Here is a 20,810-nt window from a genome sequence, read left to right on the forward strand (position 1 = left end):
TTCAAGATTGCTGTTGGCATTCATGGAGCAGCTGCAGACGGAGGATTGCTGGCTTTAGGCCTGAGAAACAAGCACCAATTGGTGGGATCGCATCATTATGCAGGTTTGGGATGACAAGCAGTGGCTGCAGAACTTTTAGATGCACAAGGCTACATTTCTGGATATGTATGTGCTGAGCTCGCCCCAGCCCTCTGGCCCAGTGACACCAAAGTGAGAGCTGTACTGACAATGGAGAGGCAAGTGGTGATCACTGTGTGGAAGCTTGCAACACCAGACTGCTCCCAGCCAGTTGAGAATCAATTTGGAGTTGGGAAATCCACTGTTAGGGTTGCTGTGGTACAAGTGTGCAGGGCTATTAATCACATCCTGCTACGAAGGACTGTGAGTCTGGGCAATGTGCAGGACAGAATGGATGGTTTTGCAGCAGTGGGGCAATAGATGTCACACACATCTCTATTTTGGCACCAGACCACCTCACCACAGAATAATCAACAGAAAGAGCCACTTCTCTGTGGTAATGCAAAAGTGTTGGTAGATCACCAGGGATGTTTTACTGACATCAGCGTGGGATGGTCAGGGAAGGTGCATGATGCATGGATGTTTGAGGACACGGGCCTGTTCAGAAAGCTGCAAGCAGGGACTTTCTTTTCAGACCAGGGGATTACCATTGGAGATGGTGAAATGCCAATAGTGATCCAGCCTACTCCTGACTCCTGTGGCTCACAAAGCCCTACACCGCCACCTTGACAGCAGCTGGGAGAGCTTCAAATACAGGGTGAGCAGGTGCAGAATGACAGCTGAATTCCTTTTGAAATGCCACTGGCACTGTCCACTCACAAAATTAGACCTCAGTGGAAAAAAAAATCCCAGTGGTTATAGCTGCCTGTTTTGGGCCTCATAATATCTGTGAAGCAAAGGGGGAGACGTTTCTGCCGGCGTGGAGGGCGGAAGTGGAACACCGAGCTGCTGATTTTGAGCAACCAGATAGCAGGGCCATAAGAGGAGCTCAGCAGGAAGCAATATGGCTCAGGGAGGCTTTGAAAGGCCATTTGAACAGTGAGCCATGGTAATGTGTGTTGCTGTAGCATGCTGTGCCTGGCATTGGTTTTTTGCACCCCAGTATGAACCTTGTAATGAGTGTGTGTGTGTGTGTGTGTGTGGTCACAGAACATTGCAAATGCACCTCTTGCTATTATCTGTGAATGACGTCAGCCCCAGCCAGCATGTTATGAACTAATAAAGATGAATTAAGTTTCCATAAATAGACTTTTATTCCAAACCCAGGTAAACAGACATATTTGTAATGTAATGAAACTTTATAAATACAGGGAATAGCACCTTTAAAGGGGAAAGAACAGTCATGTCCATTTCACAAGCATATACACCAAGCGTGCCTCTGTGATTGCCTGTATTCCCCTCGGGGTGCAGTAGTAGGGGTCGTGTAGCGGCCTTGGACGTCACATGGAATGTGGTGGGGAGGGGTGGAAGGAAGTCCCAGAATGCAGTTCTCTATGGGCTGCAGAGGGAGGCGAGCACAGGTCTGTTGAACCTGAAGATCAACAAGAGTCCCCAGCATGTGTGTCTGCTGCTTGAGACCTGCTAGTATCTCCTATCGGGGGGGTAGCCGTGTTAGTCTGTATCCACAAAAACAACAAGGAGGCCGGTGGCACCTTAAAAACTAACAGATTTATTTGGGCATAAGCTTTTGTGGGTAAAAACCCACTTCTACCTCATTATTGTTTTTGTAACTCCTGCTACACATCCCTCTCCTTTTCCCATGCCTTTCTCCTCTCTGCTCTATCCCTGGCTATTCTGTCCACGAGAGTGACCCCCCAAGCCCTGTACTCGGTGTCTGAAGCACCAGAGACTTCCAGGATCTCTTGAAACTTGCCATCCCACGTCCTCTTCCTTAGCTGGCTGAGCTGCTCTGCTGGGGTGGTTGGAGAGACCCTCAAGACCATATTTCCAGCTGAAAAGATACAGTGCACAGAGGTGCATTTGTGAGTGCGTTCACAAGGCACACAGAAACTTGGTACACCTGACCAAACTTACTCCACTTGATCACACAAGTCGCAAGCAGTACAGTCTCACTTCTCCTTGGGATTCCTAGAGCATGGCAGCAGTCCCAGCCATGATGAGCATGGCCCAGGGTGGGGGCGAGTTGGGACAATAAGGGGGGGTAGCTCATAGGAGTGAGTTTATGCAGATAGGGCAGTTGAACTGAATATGGGCACCGCTTCCCACAGATAGTGGTGAGTTTGGCTGATTTCTCACTCCTGAGGGTACCGAAGGCTTAAAGGGAACAGCTCCTTCACGCGTCCGGCTGCAGACTGGGTCCATATGCTATTAGCCTGTGTGCTGCAGTGCTGCCTGCTGAGTAACTGCTGAGTGGCCTGGGAAAGTGTCCTACCATGGCGGAAGAAATCTTTGGCAGAGGATTGCAGACTACCTCCAGGAAAGTTTCCTAGAGATCTCTCTGGAGGATTCACGGGACTCTTGGGGATGGGGAGTCTGCTGAGGATGGGCTGGAGCTTGTTGTAAAAGTGGCATGGCTGTGGCTCTGCACCAGAGTCGCCGTTGACCTCCTTGGCCATCTGGTCTGCCTGTCGCAGCTCCTTGGCTTTCATGTGGCCCTGCTGCAGCGCCCTCTTGTAGCCCTTCTCTCCCATGCTGGGAGTGATCTGCTCATAGATACCAACATGTCTATGGCTGTTCCCCCACAGCCTCTTCTCCCCACAGACCCAGGAGATCCACCACCTTCTGAGTGCTCCAGGCAGGTGTGTGTCTGCAGCATGAAACCAGCATAGTCATCTGGGCAGTTGCTAGGGGAGCTCTCCACATTGAGCAAACAGGAAATGGAATTTCAGTAGTTCATGAGGATTTAGAGAGGAGGGGCGTACATGGCTGCCTGCCAGCCAGCTAGCGGAGTTCCAAACGGTGACCAGAGTGGTCACCATGGAGCATTGTGGGACATCTCCTGGAGACTACTAGAGTCGACGTAAGTGTCTACACTGACCGTGCATCGACCTAACTATGTCGACCTAAGCACTATGACTCTTGCGGAGATGGAGTGGGTGATTTACATCGCCAGGAGCAATGTTTCAGTGCAGATGCTTTCAGTGTTAGGTCGACATAAGCTGCCTTGCTTTGACCAACCTCTGTAGTCTAGATCAGGCCCCAGTCACAGAGGCTTACCATGCAAATGTGCCAATAATATTCCCTTACAGGATGGGATACAGATGTTAGAAGTGACATTAATACCGACAGCAACTCGCAAGCATTCAATAAAGTCTAAACACATTTTTACAGTTCTCACAACTGACAGGGGAGCCCATCTGGGTCCAGCGAGGTGTTTGTCAGTGGTCAGTGGAGACAGAAAGACCTTGGTGTAAGCTGGCACCTTGTTGGCCAGCGTCACTCTGCCCAGGGTATGGACCGTTCCTGGTGCCAGCCAGCCCAGGTTGCAGGAAAAGAGCACAGGGCTGTGGTCAGGGCCGGCACCAGCACCAGCTTAGCAAGCAGGTGCTTGGGGCGGCCACTCTGGAGAGGGGCAGCACGTCCGGCTATTCAGCGGCAATTCGGCAGAGGGTCCCTCACTCCCGGTCGGAGTGAAGAATCTCACACTGAATTGCCACAGATCGTGATGGCGGCCTTTTTTTTTTCATTGCTTGAGGCATCAACACTCCTGGAGCTGGCCTGGCTGTGGGAACCAGTCCCTGTCGGTAGAAATGCTCCTGAAATGAGTTTGCAACCAGAGTTTCTCGCTGTCCAGATTTGCTGTGGACACTGCAGCACAGTCCTGAGCTTGGCCCTGGGTTCCTTGCCTATGGATCCCAAGGAACCTGGGGCAGCTCTCCAGTGTGAATGGGAGTAGCTCCCACTAGCCGCAGCGAGACTTCAAATCATTTGGGGCCTTAGTGCCCGGACCATGCAGAACCCAGGTACAGCTCAGGGTGCCCCTGCCCTGGGGCCAGATTCTGTCTGTGGCCCGTGCCCGTCCGCTGCCAGGGAGTGTGTGTGAAGGTGGGTATGGCACTTTGCCCCAGCTGGCAGACACCAGACTTATTGAGCTAATGAGATTTCCTGTTGGTAACAAGAGGAAGCCAGAGTTGCATGTGAGGTGCTGGACCAGGCTTGGCAGTGAGGCATTTCATGCCCTGCTCTGCCATGCCACCGCATGGACCATCCCCGCCGGGCGTTGTATGTACAGACCGAGGTCTGTGTAATGTGCTGAGTTTCAAGCCCCTTTCCAAGGCTGGAAATGTATTTACACTCAAGTCTGGCTTCATGATAGCTGAGCGCATTGTGTAATCAGCTCAGCCAGGGAGGAGCAAGGAGCTAATGGTAATGATGGCTCTTGTGCAGAGTGCTGGGTAAACAGCTGGAGTGGAGTGGCCTGTTGATAGCTGTGGTCTCAGTCCACAGCCTGGAGGGCAAGGTGCCTATCCAAGTCAATTCAAGGTAATGCCTGGGGAGGGAGATTTAGCAGAGGCATCTGAAATCTGGCCATGCTGTTAACCAAACCTGAACAGCACTTAGCAGCAGGGCCTGGCAAGGGAGGGGAAGGGCAGTTCATCAGAGTGAGGGCTCCGCTCAGATAGCGATCACCCACTGCCTCCGCCTAGGCTGAGCCGGGCTGGGCTCTGCCGCTTTCTCTGCCTGCCCACCCAGCCAGAAATAACGGTCCTGCAGAAGGCTATGGAGGAGCACTAGCAAACTGGAGGAGTTGGCGAGGTACCATCTCCAGTGGGCGCTGATGCACAGTACCAGTGCCTCACCCCATGCTTGTGCTCTGGGCATGCTCAGAGAGGCAGTTCTAGCAGGAATGGGGGAGGGGGGGCATGTATGTGTACATGGGCATGTGTACAGGTGTGCGGAGTAGAAGGGGACTGAGCTCTGCCAGCCGAAGGGAAACAGGCACCTTGTTTGGCAGCTGTGGCTCTGGGGCACATTAGCAAAGGCAAACGTACTTGGCACTGCAGCTCTTTTCTCCCTTTGTCGCTTGTTGATTCTCTTGGGAATGGTGCTGGCTCGAGGGGGCCTCGAGTGAAGAACTGTGAGCGGGGCGGCAGTTGCACAGTGCAGGGACTGCTGGGGTTAAGGACGTTCTGTTTGAGACATCACACATTTTCCAGCAGAAAGTAGTTTGGAAACATAGCGGCAGAGTTTCTATTTGCAGGAAGCATTAAAACTGGTCTCTTGCTTAGTGTCGCCTGAGGACAGGGCAAGCTGGAAAAGCTGATGCAAGGAGTTTAAATCTGATCTATAGGTTTGCCTGGTGGCACTGTGGTCATCCACCTGCCTTTTCGCTGCAGGTAATGGTGCCTCTAGGGAATTTCAGCAGAGCCTGCAATAGAACAATGGGCACAAAGGCGCGCGCTGTCTGGGGAGAGGCTGGTGTGTCTTCAGCTAGCATTTGACATGGACATTAATAACTGCAGGAGCAGAGGCTGGTTGCTGCACTAGCATCCCACTGAAGCTCTGATGTGGAAGTATATAGGGCACGGGCGCTGCTAGTTCTCATGCAGCGGGCGGAGCTGCAGGTTGGGTGTTGTTGCAGGTAGAAGTGGATGCTGCTAACTGGGATTCAGTTCCTCACAGAGAGAGCAGACTTGGTATGTGTTTCACTGAAAGTTTTGTGGTGTGTGGTTTGTGCCTTTGATCTGTTGTGTGCTGGCTGGGGCTTGAAGTGTCCGAAGAGGCAGCATGTACCGAGAGATTGGGGCAGAAATGTCCTTTTAAATCAAAAGGCGTCTTCAATTTCCAGGATTCCCTGCTCCAGTTCTGGCTTTGCTCTCTGCTGGGGGAATCTGTTCTGTTTCACCATTGCTCTGTAACCTTGCAGAGTGATGCTGAAAGGTATCTTCTTTCACAGGATTAAAAAAAAAAAGCAATCGCATTAAAGGGAGAAGTGTGCTGGACTGTTCCAGCAGGGCCTTTTGGAGAAACCATCCTGTGGCGAAAGCAACATTTACCATGTGAGCTGCAGACGACGGGCTTTCTGCTGAAAGTGGTGCTGCCGCTTGCTGCTTTTGCAGCCATTTATCAACTGGGTGTGTGATCTAGCAGCCAGCTTTAAACTGACCACTTCAGCAAACTCCTTAACCTCAGCTGGGAGAGGGGGGAGGGTGGAAGAGTTGGACACAGGACAAATGTAGCAGGCAGGGCAGTCCTTAGGATTTATGGTGCCCTAGGCAGGATTATTAAACTGGTGCCCCTGTGCCTGTCTTGCTCTTAGCAACACAAACATAAGCTTACAGTATTGGAAAACTTGCCAGTGCATGTTGTTAAAACCAGTTTAAGTTAATGAAGCCACTGTCATGCTGATGGACTAGCACTAAAGAAATAGCACTACAGAAAAAATTCTGATTTGACAGAATAATGCAAATAATCTAATTTTTTAAATTTGTCAACATTTTATTGGAAATTTATATGAAGAGGTATTGAAATCAAGGATTTGTTTTTAACTAAAAGCAATCTTTCTGGCTTTTTTGGCTGCAAAATCAGTAATATGTCATCGTGACAAAGACAAAGTGATGTTCTTGTTGATTGCAAGAATAGCAGCCAGTCAAGAGTTCCTGACTCCTTGTAGAGCAGAGAGAGTTTTTAATGAGCTTTAGTTTTGAGAAACTCTGTTCTCTTGATGCTACTGTTTACGGAATGTCAGTAGAATACGAGTGCAATGTACACATTAGGATATATGTCAACAATTGCTGGTATGAATAAACTGTACAATGTCCATCATCGATTTGCATGTGGCAACAACTCAATTCTTCATACAGTTCAAGTCCATTTGAATCAAATGATCACCGTGCTTCAGGAGGCTCTCTAGGTCAGGGTCCGAACATGGTGCCTGCAGGCACCATGGCACCCACAAGGGCCTCTAGTGCACCCACTACTGGCGGAGGAAGAGCATCTGCCGAAATGCCGCTGAAATTCGGTGCATTTCGCACACAATGCCTCTGGATGACACTGCTTGCCGCAGACAGCATTTCGGCAGCATTTCAGCGGATTGCATGTCCGTCACCACGGTCCTTCATCTGTCGCCTCGCCAGACGAAAAGATTGGGGACCACTGCTCTAGGTTCTTTCACTTTGTCATAGTTGCTCTTGTTTTCCTATTTCGTTGAATTTAGTCCTGCTCAGCCCACTTCCAGCTGAGTGAATGGAACCAGGCGACAGCGGGTTGAGTGGCTCAGCTGGGATCTCAGCAGCCAGCCTGCTCAGCCTGCTGCCAGCCCGGGGTTCCTTGGGGGTCCCCAGGCCAGCAGCAGGTGCTGAGTGAGATGGCGCCACGACCCTGGTGCAATGGGGCAGCAGCCAGAACCCAGAGCAGCAGCGGCTGAGCCGCTCAGCCCACGCTGCATGCCAGCAAAAATCAGCTCACGTGCCGCCTTTGGCACATGTGCCATAGTTTGCTGACCTTGCTCTATACATTAGTAAGGGATGAGCATATTACAGTTGTTGGAGGCTCTACTTAGCAGTAACAGGGCTAATAGGAAAGTCAGTCAAATTTTTTTGTTCTCTAATGAAAACTGGCCCACTGCCTCTCCTTACCAAACTTGTCACAAATAATTGTCAACAACTTATATTTCTGTTTTTGGCTAAGATATTGATTTAAAAAAAATATTGAAATTGAATTCAGGATTGTTAGCAAGCATTTTTGGCGAACAAATTTGTTAAATGACAATCTAAATGGCAGCGGAGTACTGCTTTCATGCTTGGCTCACCCCTAGTCTGCGGGTCCAAGAGCTGCAGTAGAGGAGGAGATAGGTGGAAAACTGCAGGACCCCAAATCATCTCTTGGGTGCAGAATGGCTACAGCAGCAGCAAACCTCAGGTCCCATCACACGCCAGTGGGCACACCCGCCAGCCCAACGGATCATGGTGAGTTAGCACAGCATCTGATCTCAAGGATGGGGCACCCATGGAGCCACAGCAGCTCATCCTGCCTGTGCAGCTCTGCCGGATGAGATGGATCGCTGCCAGCCCACAGGAGAGACGCGCTCTCCAGCTAGGGTGATCAGATCCAGATGTCCTGATTTTATAGGGCTAGTCCAAAATTTGAGGCTTTGTCTTATATAGGCACCACTTACGCCCACTTAGGGTGACCAGACGCAAGTGTGAAAAATCAGGACGGGATGTCGGGGGAATAGGAGCCTATGTAAGAAAAGACCCAAAAATTGGGCATGTCCCTATAAAAGTGGGACATCTGCTCACCCTACCTAACCCCCTGTCTTGATTTTTCACAATCTATCTGGCTATCCCCAACCCAGCCGTGTGTGACCATTCCATCCTGGCTGCCTGCAAGGAAGTGAGTTACTTTCACTGTCATCCTTCAGCAGGTAGGCAGCCAGCCTCCCCCCACCCCTCCCCGGCCCCAGCACCTCACCCAACCCAGCCTGACGCTGGAGGAAAGAGTCACACTCACAGGTGATTCTTCCCCACCCTTCCCAGAGACTTCCCAGCAGCCAATCTCCTTTCTCAGCACTGTGTGCATTTGGCTCTTTCTAGGACCCAGCAGCCTTTTACATGCTCCATGCTTTCCATCTGTCCATGCTCCCAGCAGAGCGGTGCCCCGACTAGTGGTGCCCTAGCGCGGCTGCCTGTTCTGCCTATGGCTAAGGACGGCCCTGGTAGCAGGGACCAATAATCCATTTTCTTAGCGGTGTGTGAAGCCAGCGGTTTGGGGAGGGGGGGCTCAGTGCTGTGACTGTAAGTGACCGCACATGGGGAGATTTCTTCCTTTTCATGTGTGTCTCCGATTGCTAGGACCGTGCTGCATGCAGTTAGAGCTCCCCTCTGTTCTGCTTTGTGCTGGGAGGGGGTTTGTACCCTGCTCTCATGTGTCCTGACACTTTCAGAAGGCTGACACAGTCTTGTCTGCTTGGGTGAATTCCTTTGCTTTGGGATTTCCAAATCCTGGCAGCCTTCATGCCCTGTGAACTCCAGCATCATGATTTGTGGGCATGTGCAGCAGTTCTGTGCATCCCCTTCTGGGATCCACCAAGACGGTTACCCGGTTCACGGAGGCTACCCTCCCCCAGTTGCTTGTTTTCAGGGCTGGCTGAGACGCTCCATCTCCTGGGCAGCAGTGGGCGGTTGCAGTTCTGGGAGATGAGAGAGGCCTGGACTCTGTCTCAGGATCCTGTCTAATCTGGAATATGCTGCCCTTCTGATAGTCTCACCAGATCGATCAGTGCTGTGAGGGCATACGCGATGGGCACCCAGGCTACGGGGCTTGGAGCCTGGCTGCTCCCCGGGCACATGCACCAGGTGAGAGTTCACTGATTAAAACCAGTTGCCATAGCTACTGAAGAGTAACATGGCGAAAGCAAAGAGGAAAGGAAATGGCTGAGAAACATGGCCCCTCTGAGCCCCAGGGCTCACAGCGGGCTGAGCCGAGCAGCGCGATGGCAAGCGGCGAGGTTGCTGGGGTTAGCACACTGACCTGGCAGAGAGCGCGCTCCAAGGCAGCCAAGCGCACAAGTGCCACAAGCTCGCTGATTTTAATCTAGTTTGCATTATTTCATCACATCACCCCCCCACATGGGACAGCATTTGCATGGTGCCCCTGGCATGACAGGGCAGGCGGGTGGCCGTATAGGAAGGCGGCAGAGCTCCACAGAAGCTCTGTGCCTGTTCTATGCATGGCGCTGTGCTGGCTGTCATGGGCTGGCTTAGGTTGCTGAGCATACAGCCCCCTGGATCTACCCAGAGAAATCCAAGGCAAACCCCTCTTTCCAGGGGCGGAGTGGAGTGGAGTGTAGGCAACAAGGGCTTGTATCATAAACCATTGCAGCTTTCGCACACTCAGTCCCTCTCCCTGACACAGACACCCAGCCATGCTCACTGCCCCCGCTCCCAGCTTGAGATCTGACTGCCAGCGGCTGTCTCCTGGGGACCTGGGAAGCTCTGGCGGGCTGGATGCTCAGGGAAGGTCTGTTGTTGCTGTTTGGCTGCTGCCGTCTCCAAGATGCCGTCACTCGGGAAAGTATATTATTCCGGAGTTGAACAAACAAGTTTGTTTACAGTTCATTTCTAGAGCGTGCGGAGCCTGGTCCTTTTATGGACATGTGGTGTGGTTACTGCAGCAGTGAGGGCTGTGTGATACCCTGTTAAGACTTAGTTTATCCAGAGCTATCAATTGGGGATGACAGTAATGGGGTAATGGGATTATTCCAGGCTGCTGACATAGGATCATTTCCTTCTGCAAGGCCTTTGTCTCCTTCCAGGGCTCAGAGACATTTCAAGCAAGGCTGGGGTTTGGTTTTGTTTGCTTTTCAAGATCCAGACAGTTACAATGGCACCCACTGTCCTCCTTTATACATGCACCAGGAAAGCCCCCCAGCCGATTAGATAATCCTGCTGGCTCTGATTCTACAGCACAGGCTGGTGTTGCTGATACATGTATTATTCTTTGCCAGTTCAATAGAGTTGGTGCTGCCTTGATTCAATAGTTAAGCAGAGAGTTGCTGTGGATGGGGCCAGCGCCTCATGCTGGCCTCTGCACAGGTGAGTCTCCCACTCTGGCCGTGCACAGGGCAGCCCATCCCAGTGGAATCCAGTGCATGGATGGCAATCCCTCCAGGTCAGCAGCCAGGGGAATCCCTTTCGGCATCCTGTCCTGGCTGCCCCCGCTAACCAGGCTACGGAGACGGCACACAAACAGCCCCGCTTACTCTGGCCTGCCATGTTCTGGGGTTTGCTGTCCCAGTCACAATCCCAGAGTCAATGTTCAGTGCACAGAACGAGCAGAGGGAGAAGGGAGACCTCTCCTGTTGGAATCTATTGCAGAGATTGGTGGGGTCCAGGTGCCCCCTTGGCCTGGGAAGTGGGGGGCCAGGTGCTGCTGATGACCTGCGTAGCTCTGGCAGGTTTCTGCAGTAGAAGTCCCTATCATATCCCCTTTGCTGTCTTCCTTTCCCCATCCCCATGCTGGTGCAGCCCTGGGCCTGGCAGGGGCACTTTTCTGCCCACAGAGGAGATGCCAGTTTGGATGGCAAGTCCTCCCCTTTAAATCACAGCTCTGGATAACTTGCACCCCAGAGTTGTGGTGCTGTGGATTTTCAATAAGCCTTGGAACCCTGGAAGTGCCAGAGGACAGTAAGAAAGCGAATGTTGTGCCAATAGTTAAAAGGGTAAACGGGGTAGCCTGGGTAGTTATAGGCCTGTCAGTCTGACATCGATCCCGGACAAGATACGTGGAGTGACTGATGCAGGATTTGATTAATCAAGAATTAAAGGAGGGTAACAGGGTAGTTGGCCCATTAGAGGTGCCTGGGCTCAGCTGTCCTGTTCCAGTCCAGGTGCGGCCAGCTGGGCGAGTGAAGAGGGTGGAGGACTAGAAGAGGCCAGGCGAGATCCAGTGGTTCAGTCAGAAGGAGCAGGCAATGAGAGTTGCCACAGAGAGAAGACGGTTCCTGGGAGAGGGCGGAAGGCAGGAGAGCCGCAAGGCGGTGCTGGCTGGTGTCCCCAGGCCAGAGAGACAAGGCCGGAGGGCTGCAGGAAGGCAGCTGCAGAGGGGTTCACCCCCTGGCATCTCCTTGCCAGAGAGCTTGGTCCTAGAGGAACCATGAGAGGCTCCCTGCAGAGAGGCTGTGGGAGCTCCGGCTGGGAAGAGCAGGGTTGTGCCCCAGAAGGAAAGCCCGAGGTGGCTGTTCTGGCTGGGGGTCAGAGGATGACTGTTAAAGAGTCCAGGTCTGGTGCAAGACACCAGAATGGTGGGAATGAAGCCCGGGGTTTAAAGCTGACTCGCACAGGTTGATATGGACTGTTGTGGGACAATTGGTTTGCAACTTTGGTACTGGGTTTTGGTTAATAAACTGTTGATGAACTAGAGAATAAGCTTGTGTGGACTTCTTGGGAACCTAAGAGGGAAACTGAGGTGAAGGCCACTTGCAGGGCTGCCACAAGGGAGCACCTGAGAGGAGGCCACTCCTTTGCAGAGGGTAATATAATTAATGCCAATCAACATGATTTATGGAAAATAGAGCAAATCAGACTAACTTGTCATCCTTTTTTTCTATGAGCTTAGAAGCTTGGTTGATAAAAGTAATAGTGTGGATGTAATTGACACTTCTGTAAGGTACCACATGACATGATTAGAATGATATAAAATTAACATGGATTACAAATTGGCTAACTAATGGGTCTCCAAATATACTTACAAACAGGGAATCATCGAGTGGAGGTGTTTCTATTGGGGTCCTGCCGGTATCAGGTCCTGGCCCCAGGCTATTTAACGTATTTATAAATCAGTGGCCCTCAGCCTTTCCAGGCGACCGTGTGCTGGAGGCTGATTTGTCTCGTGTCACCTCAGTTAAAAACAACTTGCTTCCAAAATCAGATACAAAAATACAAAAGTGTCACAGCCACACTAATACTGAAAATTTGCTGACTTTCTCATTTTTACCAAATAATTATAAAATAAATCAATTGGAATATAAATATCATACTTACATTTCAGTGTATAGTACATAGAACAGTATAAACAAGTCCTTGTATGAAATTTTAGTTTGTACTGACTTGGCTAGTGCTTTTTATGTAGCGTGTTGTAAAAGCAGGCAAATATCTCAATGAGGTGACGTATCCCTTGAAAGACCTGTGTGTACCCCTGGAGTACACGTACCCCTGGTTGAGAACCACTGTTGTAAATGACCTGGAATACAACGTAAAATCATCATGGTTAGTCTGCAGATGACACAAAAATTGGGGGCATGGTTATGAAGAGAACAGGTGACTGACACCAAGCAATCTGGATCACTTGGCAAACTGGGTGCAAGCAAACAATATGCATTGTAATGCAGCTAAATGCAAATGTATTGGTCTATGAACAAAGGATGTCAGCCATACTTTGAGAATGGGGGACTCTGCTGGGGAGCAGTGACTCTGAAAAAGATTTCAGCATTGTGGTGAGTAATCATCTTCCAGTGTGATGCTGTGTCCAAAAGGGCTAATGCAATCCTGGGATGCATAAACAGGGAAATCTTGAGTAGGAGTCAAGAGGTGTTTTGACCGCTGCTGGAATCTGTATCCAGTTCTGGTGTCCACAATTTGAGAAGGATAGCGAAATATTGGAGAGGATTCAGAGAAGAACCATGAGAATAATGAAAGGATTAGAAAACCTGCCTTACAGAGAGAGACTCAAGAAGCTCAATCTCTTTAGCTTAACAAAGAGAAGGTTGAGGGGTGATTTGATCACACTCTATAAGTACCTACGTGGGGAACAAATATTTCATAATGGGCTCTTCTGTCTAGCAGAGAAAGATCTGGCAGGAGCCAATGGCTGAATGCTGAAGCTAGATAAATTCAGATTGGAACTAAGGCGTAATTTTTTAACAATGAGAATAATTAACCACTGGATCAATTCTCTAAGGGGGGGAGGGATAGCTCAGTGGTTTGAGCATTGGCCCACTAAACCCAGGCTTGTGAGTTCAATCCTTAAAGCAGCCACATAAGGATTTGGGGCAAAATCAGTACCTGGCCCTCCTAGTGAAGACAGGGGGCTGGACCCAGTGATCTCTTAGGGTCCCTTTCAGTTCTGTGAGATAAGTATATCTCCATTTATTATTATTAAGAGTTGAGATGGATTCTCCATCACTGACAATTCTGAAATCAAGACTGGATGTTCTTCTGAAAGCTCTGCTCTAGGAATTGTTTGGGGGCAATTCTCTGGCCTGTGTCACACAGGGAGCAAGACTAGATGATCACATTGGCCCCTCTGACCTCAGAATCTCTGAATTTCACATAGGCACCCGACAGACAGGGCTGACTTTCCACTACTCATACTCTGCTGATTTGAGCCCAGTGACCAGAGAGGAATTCTGCATGTGATCTTTTCAGGAGTCCCTGAGCTGCCCAGGCCACTGCATGTTTCATTTGGGGCCAATAAAGTTTTCTTTCAATTTGGTGCACACAGAGCCAGGTGAACTAAGGGCTGCCCCTGTTCCATAGATCTCTGCTATCTCTGAGCCATCCTCTGCCCTGCCCTTGCTCGTTACATTCCAGCAGGCCTCCCTTCGAGTGCTGACATCCCACTCTGCAGTGAACACTATGGCTGGAGTTCACATTGGAGAATCTTGAGATGGAAAACCTGCCATGTGGCCCTGGAGAGGCGTGTCTGTTCATATTCTGCCTACAGCAGACCCTTTTGATTGAATTTGCAGAGAGATTTAATTTAATCCAAAAATGTTTTTCATCTTAAAGGAGCTTGTTCATTTCCTGTTAGCCCTTATCTGATGCAGGCATCCAACAATATTAAATGTATGAGTTGATCTGATAGGCAGCCTTCAGGCGTGAGCAGAGACTGGCATGGGGATTGCTGCGAATCAGGGAGCACTAGGACAAGTCACCTGTGTAGGGTTTCCCATCATTATTTCATGAAATGATAATACTAATGAATGTGATATAAATAATGCCTAAGCTAGTATGGTTGCTGGGCACACTAGGTAGGATGAGCACCACACAGCAAGTTTGGAAACATGCAACATTTGTACAAGAAATTGTCCTGGGGGTGGGGGTGTGAAATGGCTCGTGGAACTGAGAGTATGGAGCATTTTAGCACCAGGTCTCTGGTTTGACTCCAGATCAGTACTATTCAAAATCTGAATGTCATGACAGTTGTCTGGGGGCCTGGGTCTGGGGTGCTCCAGAGAACACCAACACAACTGACTCTCTGGGCTTGTCTACACTGCAGTCAGAGTGTGACTGCAGTATGTGTAGACAGACCCCAGCTAGTTGTGATCTAGCTAGTGTGAACAACAATAGTAGTGAAGCCGCAGCAGCAGCACAGACCGCTCAAGCATGTACCCCAGATCCTGTGTTGGAGGGGTTAGCCCATACAGTTGCCCATGCTGCTGCTGCTTCACTGTAATTGTTACTTGAGCTGACTTTGATCTAGCTGTGTCTACACATGCTGCAGTGTAGACACATCCTGTGTTTGCCAGCTGCAGCAGAGAGGCCAAGGAGTGGGTGGGTGTGTCTGCTTAGTTCCCCTCTCATAGGAGAACCAGGCTGCCCTGGTCTGGGAGATGCAGGCTGGCAGTGTACCTGCTCTGGATAAAGAGAGGATTCCAGTCTATTACTAACTGCCCTTCCTTGCACACATAAGCAAGACCTTTGGCAGTTATTGACTGGAGCGACTGTACCGCTGCCTGCGGTGACTCAGAAGCGTGAGCACCAACCTCAGAGCAGACTGGCAGGAACCAGGTCAAAAACCCCACCCTGGCTGTGAGTTCCAACCAATTATCACTGGTAAATACCCCAAGCACCATAACAGCCGGAACGTGAGGTCACAGGCAGTCCCCTTGGGCACCCTGATCAGTTGCATCACCCAGGGGAGCCTGCCTTTGTGATGGATGGGCCCTTACACCACCAATCACAGCAATATTCAGGTTACTCCCAGACCCAAAGGACCTGTCACTTACACCAGGTCAATTGCACCTTAGATCTCACACCAAAGACAAGGCTGGGAGCCAATCCTGCAGTGAACTACATCCAGGTTTAGGAATAGGAGAAGGAAAGAAGGGAGCTAGTTATGAGGTTAAAGCAGGTAAACATGAATAGGAAAAGGAAACCAGAGTGTTATTTACGAGGTTAAAGCAAGTAAACAGAGGGACACAATGGGTTGCAATCTTAAGTTTCAAAAAGTAATAAAAAGTTCTCTGACTGGCAAGCTCTAGATGTCCTTTGGGGGAACCCTGGCTAAGTAGTTGGGGAATCTCTTGCTAATGCCTAGAAACACTTTGCTCCCCAGAATCCCCCTGAAAACCAGCCTTATGACTTCCAGGACTCTAACATCTGTCCTGTTCAGGATTGGTCCATCCCAGGTGTTGCTGGATCACTGCAATCTCCCACTAAGGGGATAGCCATTCTAAGACTAGTCAGGGACTAGTGAAGCTTGGTGCCCTTCTGGGATTCCCCAAGCTTCCCACAGGTGTAGGAATCTCTAGGGGCTCTGGGTCCCTTGACTGCAAGATGTCTCCAGGGTGCACTGAGTCTGGCACATGGGTTGCAGGAAAGGGCCCCAAAGTTCCTAGAAGACCTGGTTGTTCAGGACAGAGCCTGCTGTCTGTGCGGTGCCCAGGGCCCCCTGTGGCATTGCCCAGTACTGGCAGCAGTTTTATTGTTTCATGTGAAATCTGATGTTGAGTGATAATCTATACAAACTGGATCTGTGGGCGGAAGGAGCACTTAGCTGTGGGTTCGTTAGCTCTGCAGGGAGAGGTTAATGATTTCCCCAGGGGGGGGAGTGCCCGCACTGAGGGAATTGCTGCTGCTTGGCATTTGTTTTAGAACTACTTTGTTCTTGGCTTTGTGAAGCAAAGGAGTAAATGGACAAACTTCTCTGTGAGACTCGCCTCTCACAGGTGGTTGCTCGTCCTCCTTTGAGAGCAGGACACCTTACGGCCCAGCCTCTGCTTCCCCTCTGCCCCTGCTGCCCAAAGAGAGAGCGGAAGAGCAGCAGGGCACTCCAGGGCTCTTCAGCATTGCCTGGGGCTGTAGCACCGGGGACCCAAGTGGAAAAGGAGGCTGTTCACATACATGCTCACTGGGGTCCCTGTGAAACAGCTGTGAAAGGACATAGCGCCTCAGACAGAGGGATGTGTGTGTGTGGGTGTGTGTGGGTGTGTGTGTAGACAGGTGTGTGTAGACACACACCTGTGTATTGTCCTATCCTGATTGTAACACATGGTTTAGGACTCAGGGGTGCCTGATGGAGGCAGGTGATACAGCAGACAGTCATCCCCGAGCACACGCCTGTCCTCATGGGGTCAGGAAAAAGATGGAAAGTCAGTGAAAGCCTTTGAAATGTCAAGTATGAATTAGAGCTTTCGTTGGGACAATAGCTTGTCCTCCCTATGCCTTTGGCTGCAGAGAGCTTGTATCAGGAGAGCCCCGCTGGACAGAATGCTAGATGAGACTGAAGATGGTGATAACTGCCCTGGTTGGGAAAAGAGAAAACCTAGTGCTGCTGGGCTGGAGCCACATTAAACACAGGCCCAGCCCACGGTCCGATGAGCTCCGAGACCTGGCAAACTCGCACCAGCCTCTAGCACAGTCATAGAATCATAGAATCTTAGGGTTGGAAGGGACCTCAGGAGGTATGTAGTCCAACCCCCTGCTCAAAGCAGGACCAACCCCAACTAAATCATCCCAGCCAGGGCTTTGTCAAGCCTGACCTTAAAAACCTCCAAGGAAGGCGTTTCCACCACCTCCCCAGGGAACCCATTCCAGTGCTTCACCACCCTCCTGGTGAAATAGTGTTTCCTAATATCCAACCTAAACCTCCCCCACTGCAACTTGAGACCATTACTTCTTGTTCTGTCATCGGGTACCGCTGAGAACAGTCTAGATCCATCCTCTTTGGAGCCCCCTTTCAGGTAGTTGAAAGCACATATCAACCCTCCCCCTTGTCAAAGTTAGAATTAGGACTCACAATTTGTCAGACCACTCTGTTTATTAGCGCAGCGCTTCGCCAATAACATTCAGAATATGTGAGTAGCCATGCAAGGCCTAAACAGTCTTATTTATACAGATAAAAGAGCGGGAATTAGACAAAGGGACAAAGAAAGCNCCAGTTAGGAGCAGGGAAATGGGTTTTGGGCCCCCTAAGGTTATGCCGGCCCCTGGAAATGGGGTTTTGGGGCCACCTGGGGTACGGTCCCAGGAAATGGGGTTTTTTGCGGCCCCTGGGTTTAGTGCCTCCTGGAAATGGGGTTGGGCCCCTGAGGTAAGGGCCCTGCGAAATGGGGTGTTAGGCCCCCGAGGTTAGGGGTCCCTGGAAATGGAGTTTTGCGGGGCTGCCTGGGTTAAGTAGCCCCTGGAAATGTGGTTTTCCGTACCCTGGTAGGGGCTCCTTGGAAATGGGCTTTTGCGGGCCCCTGGGTGTAGGGTCACCTTGGAAATTGGTTTGCGGTTCCCTAGATGTAGGGCCCCTAAAAATGCGTGGGGTGAGGGCCCCCTTAGTTAGGGCCCCTGTAAATGGGGTTATGAGCCCACTGAGTTTAGGGGCCAACTGGTAATGAGTTATGGGCGCCCCTGGTTTAGGGACCCCTGGAAATGGAGGGATTGGGGCCCCTAGGCGGTTATGCGCCCTGGTAAATGGGTTTTTTGGTCCTAGCTTTTAGGGGTCCTGGAAATGGGTTTTGGGACCCCGAGGTTGGGGCCCCTAGATATGGCGTTTGTTGTCCCTAGGTTAAGGGGCCCCTGGAAATGCGGGTTTGGGGCCCCTAAGTTTAAGGCCCCTCGAAATGAGGGTTATTGGGGCATCTGGGGTTAGTCGGTTGCCTTGGGAAAATGGGGTTCTCGGGCCCCTGGGCTTAAGGGCCCTGAAAATGGAGGTTTTGGGGCCCCTGAAGTTAGTGGCCCCTTATAAATGAGGTTTTTGGTCCCCTAGGTTTAGCGCGGCCCTGGAAATGCACGGGTTGTGGCCCCTAGCTTAGGGGGACCTGGAAATGAGGTTTTGGGCCCCTTCGCAGCTATAAGGGCCCTCTGGAATGGGGTTTTTGGGCGACTCTAGCGTTAGGGCCCCTGGAAATGGGGGTGGGGAACCCTGGAAATGGGGGTTGGGGCCCCAAAGGTTAGTGTTCCCTGGAATGGGTTTTCGGGCCCTGGTTAGTGCATATGGAAATGGTTTTCTGGTCTCCCAGGCGAGTTAGCCGCCCTGGAATGCGAGGTATTTGGGACCCTAGGTTTATGGGGGCCCCTAAATGGGGGGTTGGGCCCAGAGGTTAGGCGGCCCTTGGAAAAAGGGAGAATTTTGGGGCCACTAGCTTGAGGGGCCCTGGATGTGGTGTTTTCGGGCCCTGGTTAGGGGGCCCCCTGGAAATGTTCTTGTGCCCCTTACAGTTAGTGCCCCTGGAACATGGGGGTTCGGCCCTAAGGGTTAGTGCGCCCTGGAAATGGGGTTTTCGGGCTCATTAGGGCCCCTGATGGTTTTGGTGGGTTCGGCCCTGGAAATGGGGTTTTCGCCTGGTTCCCCTGAGGTTTTGCCCTACTGGCAGGAATGTGGTTTTGCGGCCCAAGAGACTTAGTGTGCCCTTAGAAATGCGGTTTTGTGGCGCATCTATTTTAGGGCCCTGGAATGGTTGTGGGGTCCCTCGGTGTTTAGGGGCGTTTGAAATGCGCGTTTGCGGCCCCTGAGGTTTAGGGGCACCTGGAAATGGATTTGGGGCCCATGCGGTTAGGGCCCTAGAACTATGGGCTTTTCGGGCCCCTGCGTTAAGGCCCCGCTGGAAAATGGCGATTTTGGGGCCCCTGAGCGTTAGTAGCCATGAAAAATGCAGGCGTTGGGGCCCCTGAGGTTAGGCGGTCCCCTGGAAATGGGGATTAGGGCCCCTGGGGTTAGTGGTTCCTGGAAATGGGGTTTTCGGGCCCCCTCTATGTTTTAGGGGCCCCTGGAGAATGGGGTTTTGGCGGCCCTGAGTCGTTAGGCCTCTGCGACCGTGGTTTTGGGGCCCTGGGTTTAGGGCCCTGGAAATGGGGTTGTTTGGGGCCCCAAGGATTAGGGGCCCCTGGAATAAAGGTTTGGGGCCTCTGGGGTTAGTGGCCCTTGGAAATGGGGTTTTGCAGCCCCTGGCGTTAGGGGCCCCTGGAAATAGGGGGTAGGGGCACGTGAGGTTACAGGTCCCTGGAAATCGGGGTTGGGTCCCCTAGGGTTAGGAAACCCAGGAAATGGGATTTTGGGTCCTCTAGGTTTAGGGGTCCCTGGAAATGAGGTGTTGGGCCCCTTGGGTTAGGGGCCCCTGGAAATGGAGTAATGGGGACCCTGTAGTTAGGGACCCCTGGAAATGGGGTTTTGGGGCCCCTAGTGTTAGTGCCCCCTGAAAATGGGATTTTGAGGCCCCTAGGTTTAGGAGCCCCCGAAAATGGGGTTTTGGGGCCCCTGTGGTTAGGGGCCCCTGGAAATGGGGTTTTTTGGCCCCTGGAGTTAGTGGCCAATGGAAATGGGTTTTTCGGACCACTGTGGTTAGGGGACCCTGGAAATGGAGTTTTAGGTCCCCTGAGGTTAGAGGCCCCTGGAAATGGGGTGTTGGTGTACCTGAGGCTAGGGGTCCCTGGAAATGGGGTTTTGGGGCCCCCTGAGTTAGTGGCCCCTGGAAATGGGGATTTCGGGCCCCTAGGGTTAGGGGCCCCTAGAAATTGGGGGTTGGGTCCACTAGGGTTAGGGGTCCTTGGAAATGGGGTTTGGGGCCCCTGAGTTTAGGGGCCCCTGGAAATCGGGGGTTGGTGCCGCTTGGGTTAGGGCCTCTGGAAATGGGGGTTGTGTCCCCTAGGGTTACAAACCAGAGGAAATGGGGTATTGGGGCCCCTAGGTTTAGGGGCACTTGGAAATCAGGCTTTGGGGCCCCTAAGGGTAGGGGCAACTGGATATGGGGTTTATGAGCCCCTGGAAATGGGGTTTTCGGGCCACTGGAGTTAGTGGCCCCTGGAAATGGGGTTTTCGGGCCCCTGGGGTTAGGGCTCCTGGAAATATGGGGTTGAGGCCCACTTGCTGGAGTTAGAGGGCCACCTCGGAATGGGGTTTTCAGGCCCTTGCTGGGGTTAGGGGGCCCCTGGAAATGTGTTTATTTGTTTAGTTGGTTGTTTGGCCGCTGAGAGCTTAGGGGTCCTGGAAAGGGGGGTTGGTGGCACCCCAGGGACTAAGGGCCCCCTGAAATGGGGGGTGGATCCCATTCGGGAGAGGGCCGCTTATGCCATGGAATGTGGTTTTGGGGTTGGCCCTGGAGGCCCCTGGAATTGCGGGGTTTGGAGGCCCGTAGAAAAAGGTAGTTTTCGGGTCCTTGAGTTAGGGCTCTGTGGAAATGG

The 20,810-nt window shown here is 51.6% G+C and overlaps 1 protein-coding gene across 7 annotated transcripts in view; it reads left to right on the forward strand.

Moving 5' to 3' along the window:
• The window catches only part of RGS3 (regulator of G protein signaling 3), a 235,466-nt gene that overhangs the window by 184,021 nt on the left and 30,635 nt on the right, over positions 1-20,810 (forward strand). Inside the window, exon 1 of one of the 7 annotated variants that reach the window (XM_075060505.1) lies at positions 4,382-4,461. The exons of 5 other annotated variants lie outside the window; for them this stretch is intronic. Coding sequence is in view for 1 of the 2 variants with exons in the window: in XM_075060503.1 (XP_074916604.1) it covers positions 5,571-5,615 (45 nt within the window). In the remaining variant the exon portion in view is untranslated. Of the gene's footprint in view, positions 1-4,381; positions 4,462-5,421; positions 5,616-20,810 lie in introns of those variants that run through there. One more of the 7 variants, XM_075060503.1, reaches the window with a different exon arrangement.

This window comes from Chelonoidis abingdonii, chromosome 24, assembly GCF_003597395.2.
Source record: "Chelonoidis abingdonii isolate Lonesome George chromosome 24, CheloAbing_2.0, whole genome shotgun sequence".
In the NCBI taxonomy this organism is placed as follows: Eukaryota; Metazoa; Chordata; order Testudines; family Testudinidae; genus Chelonoidis; species Chelonoidis abingdonii.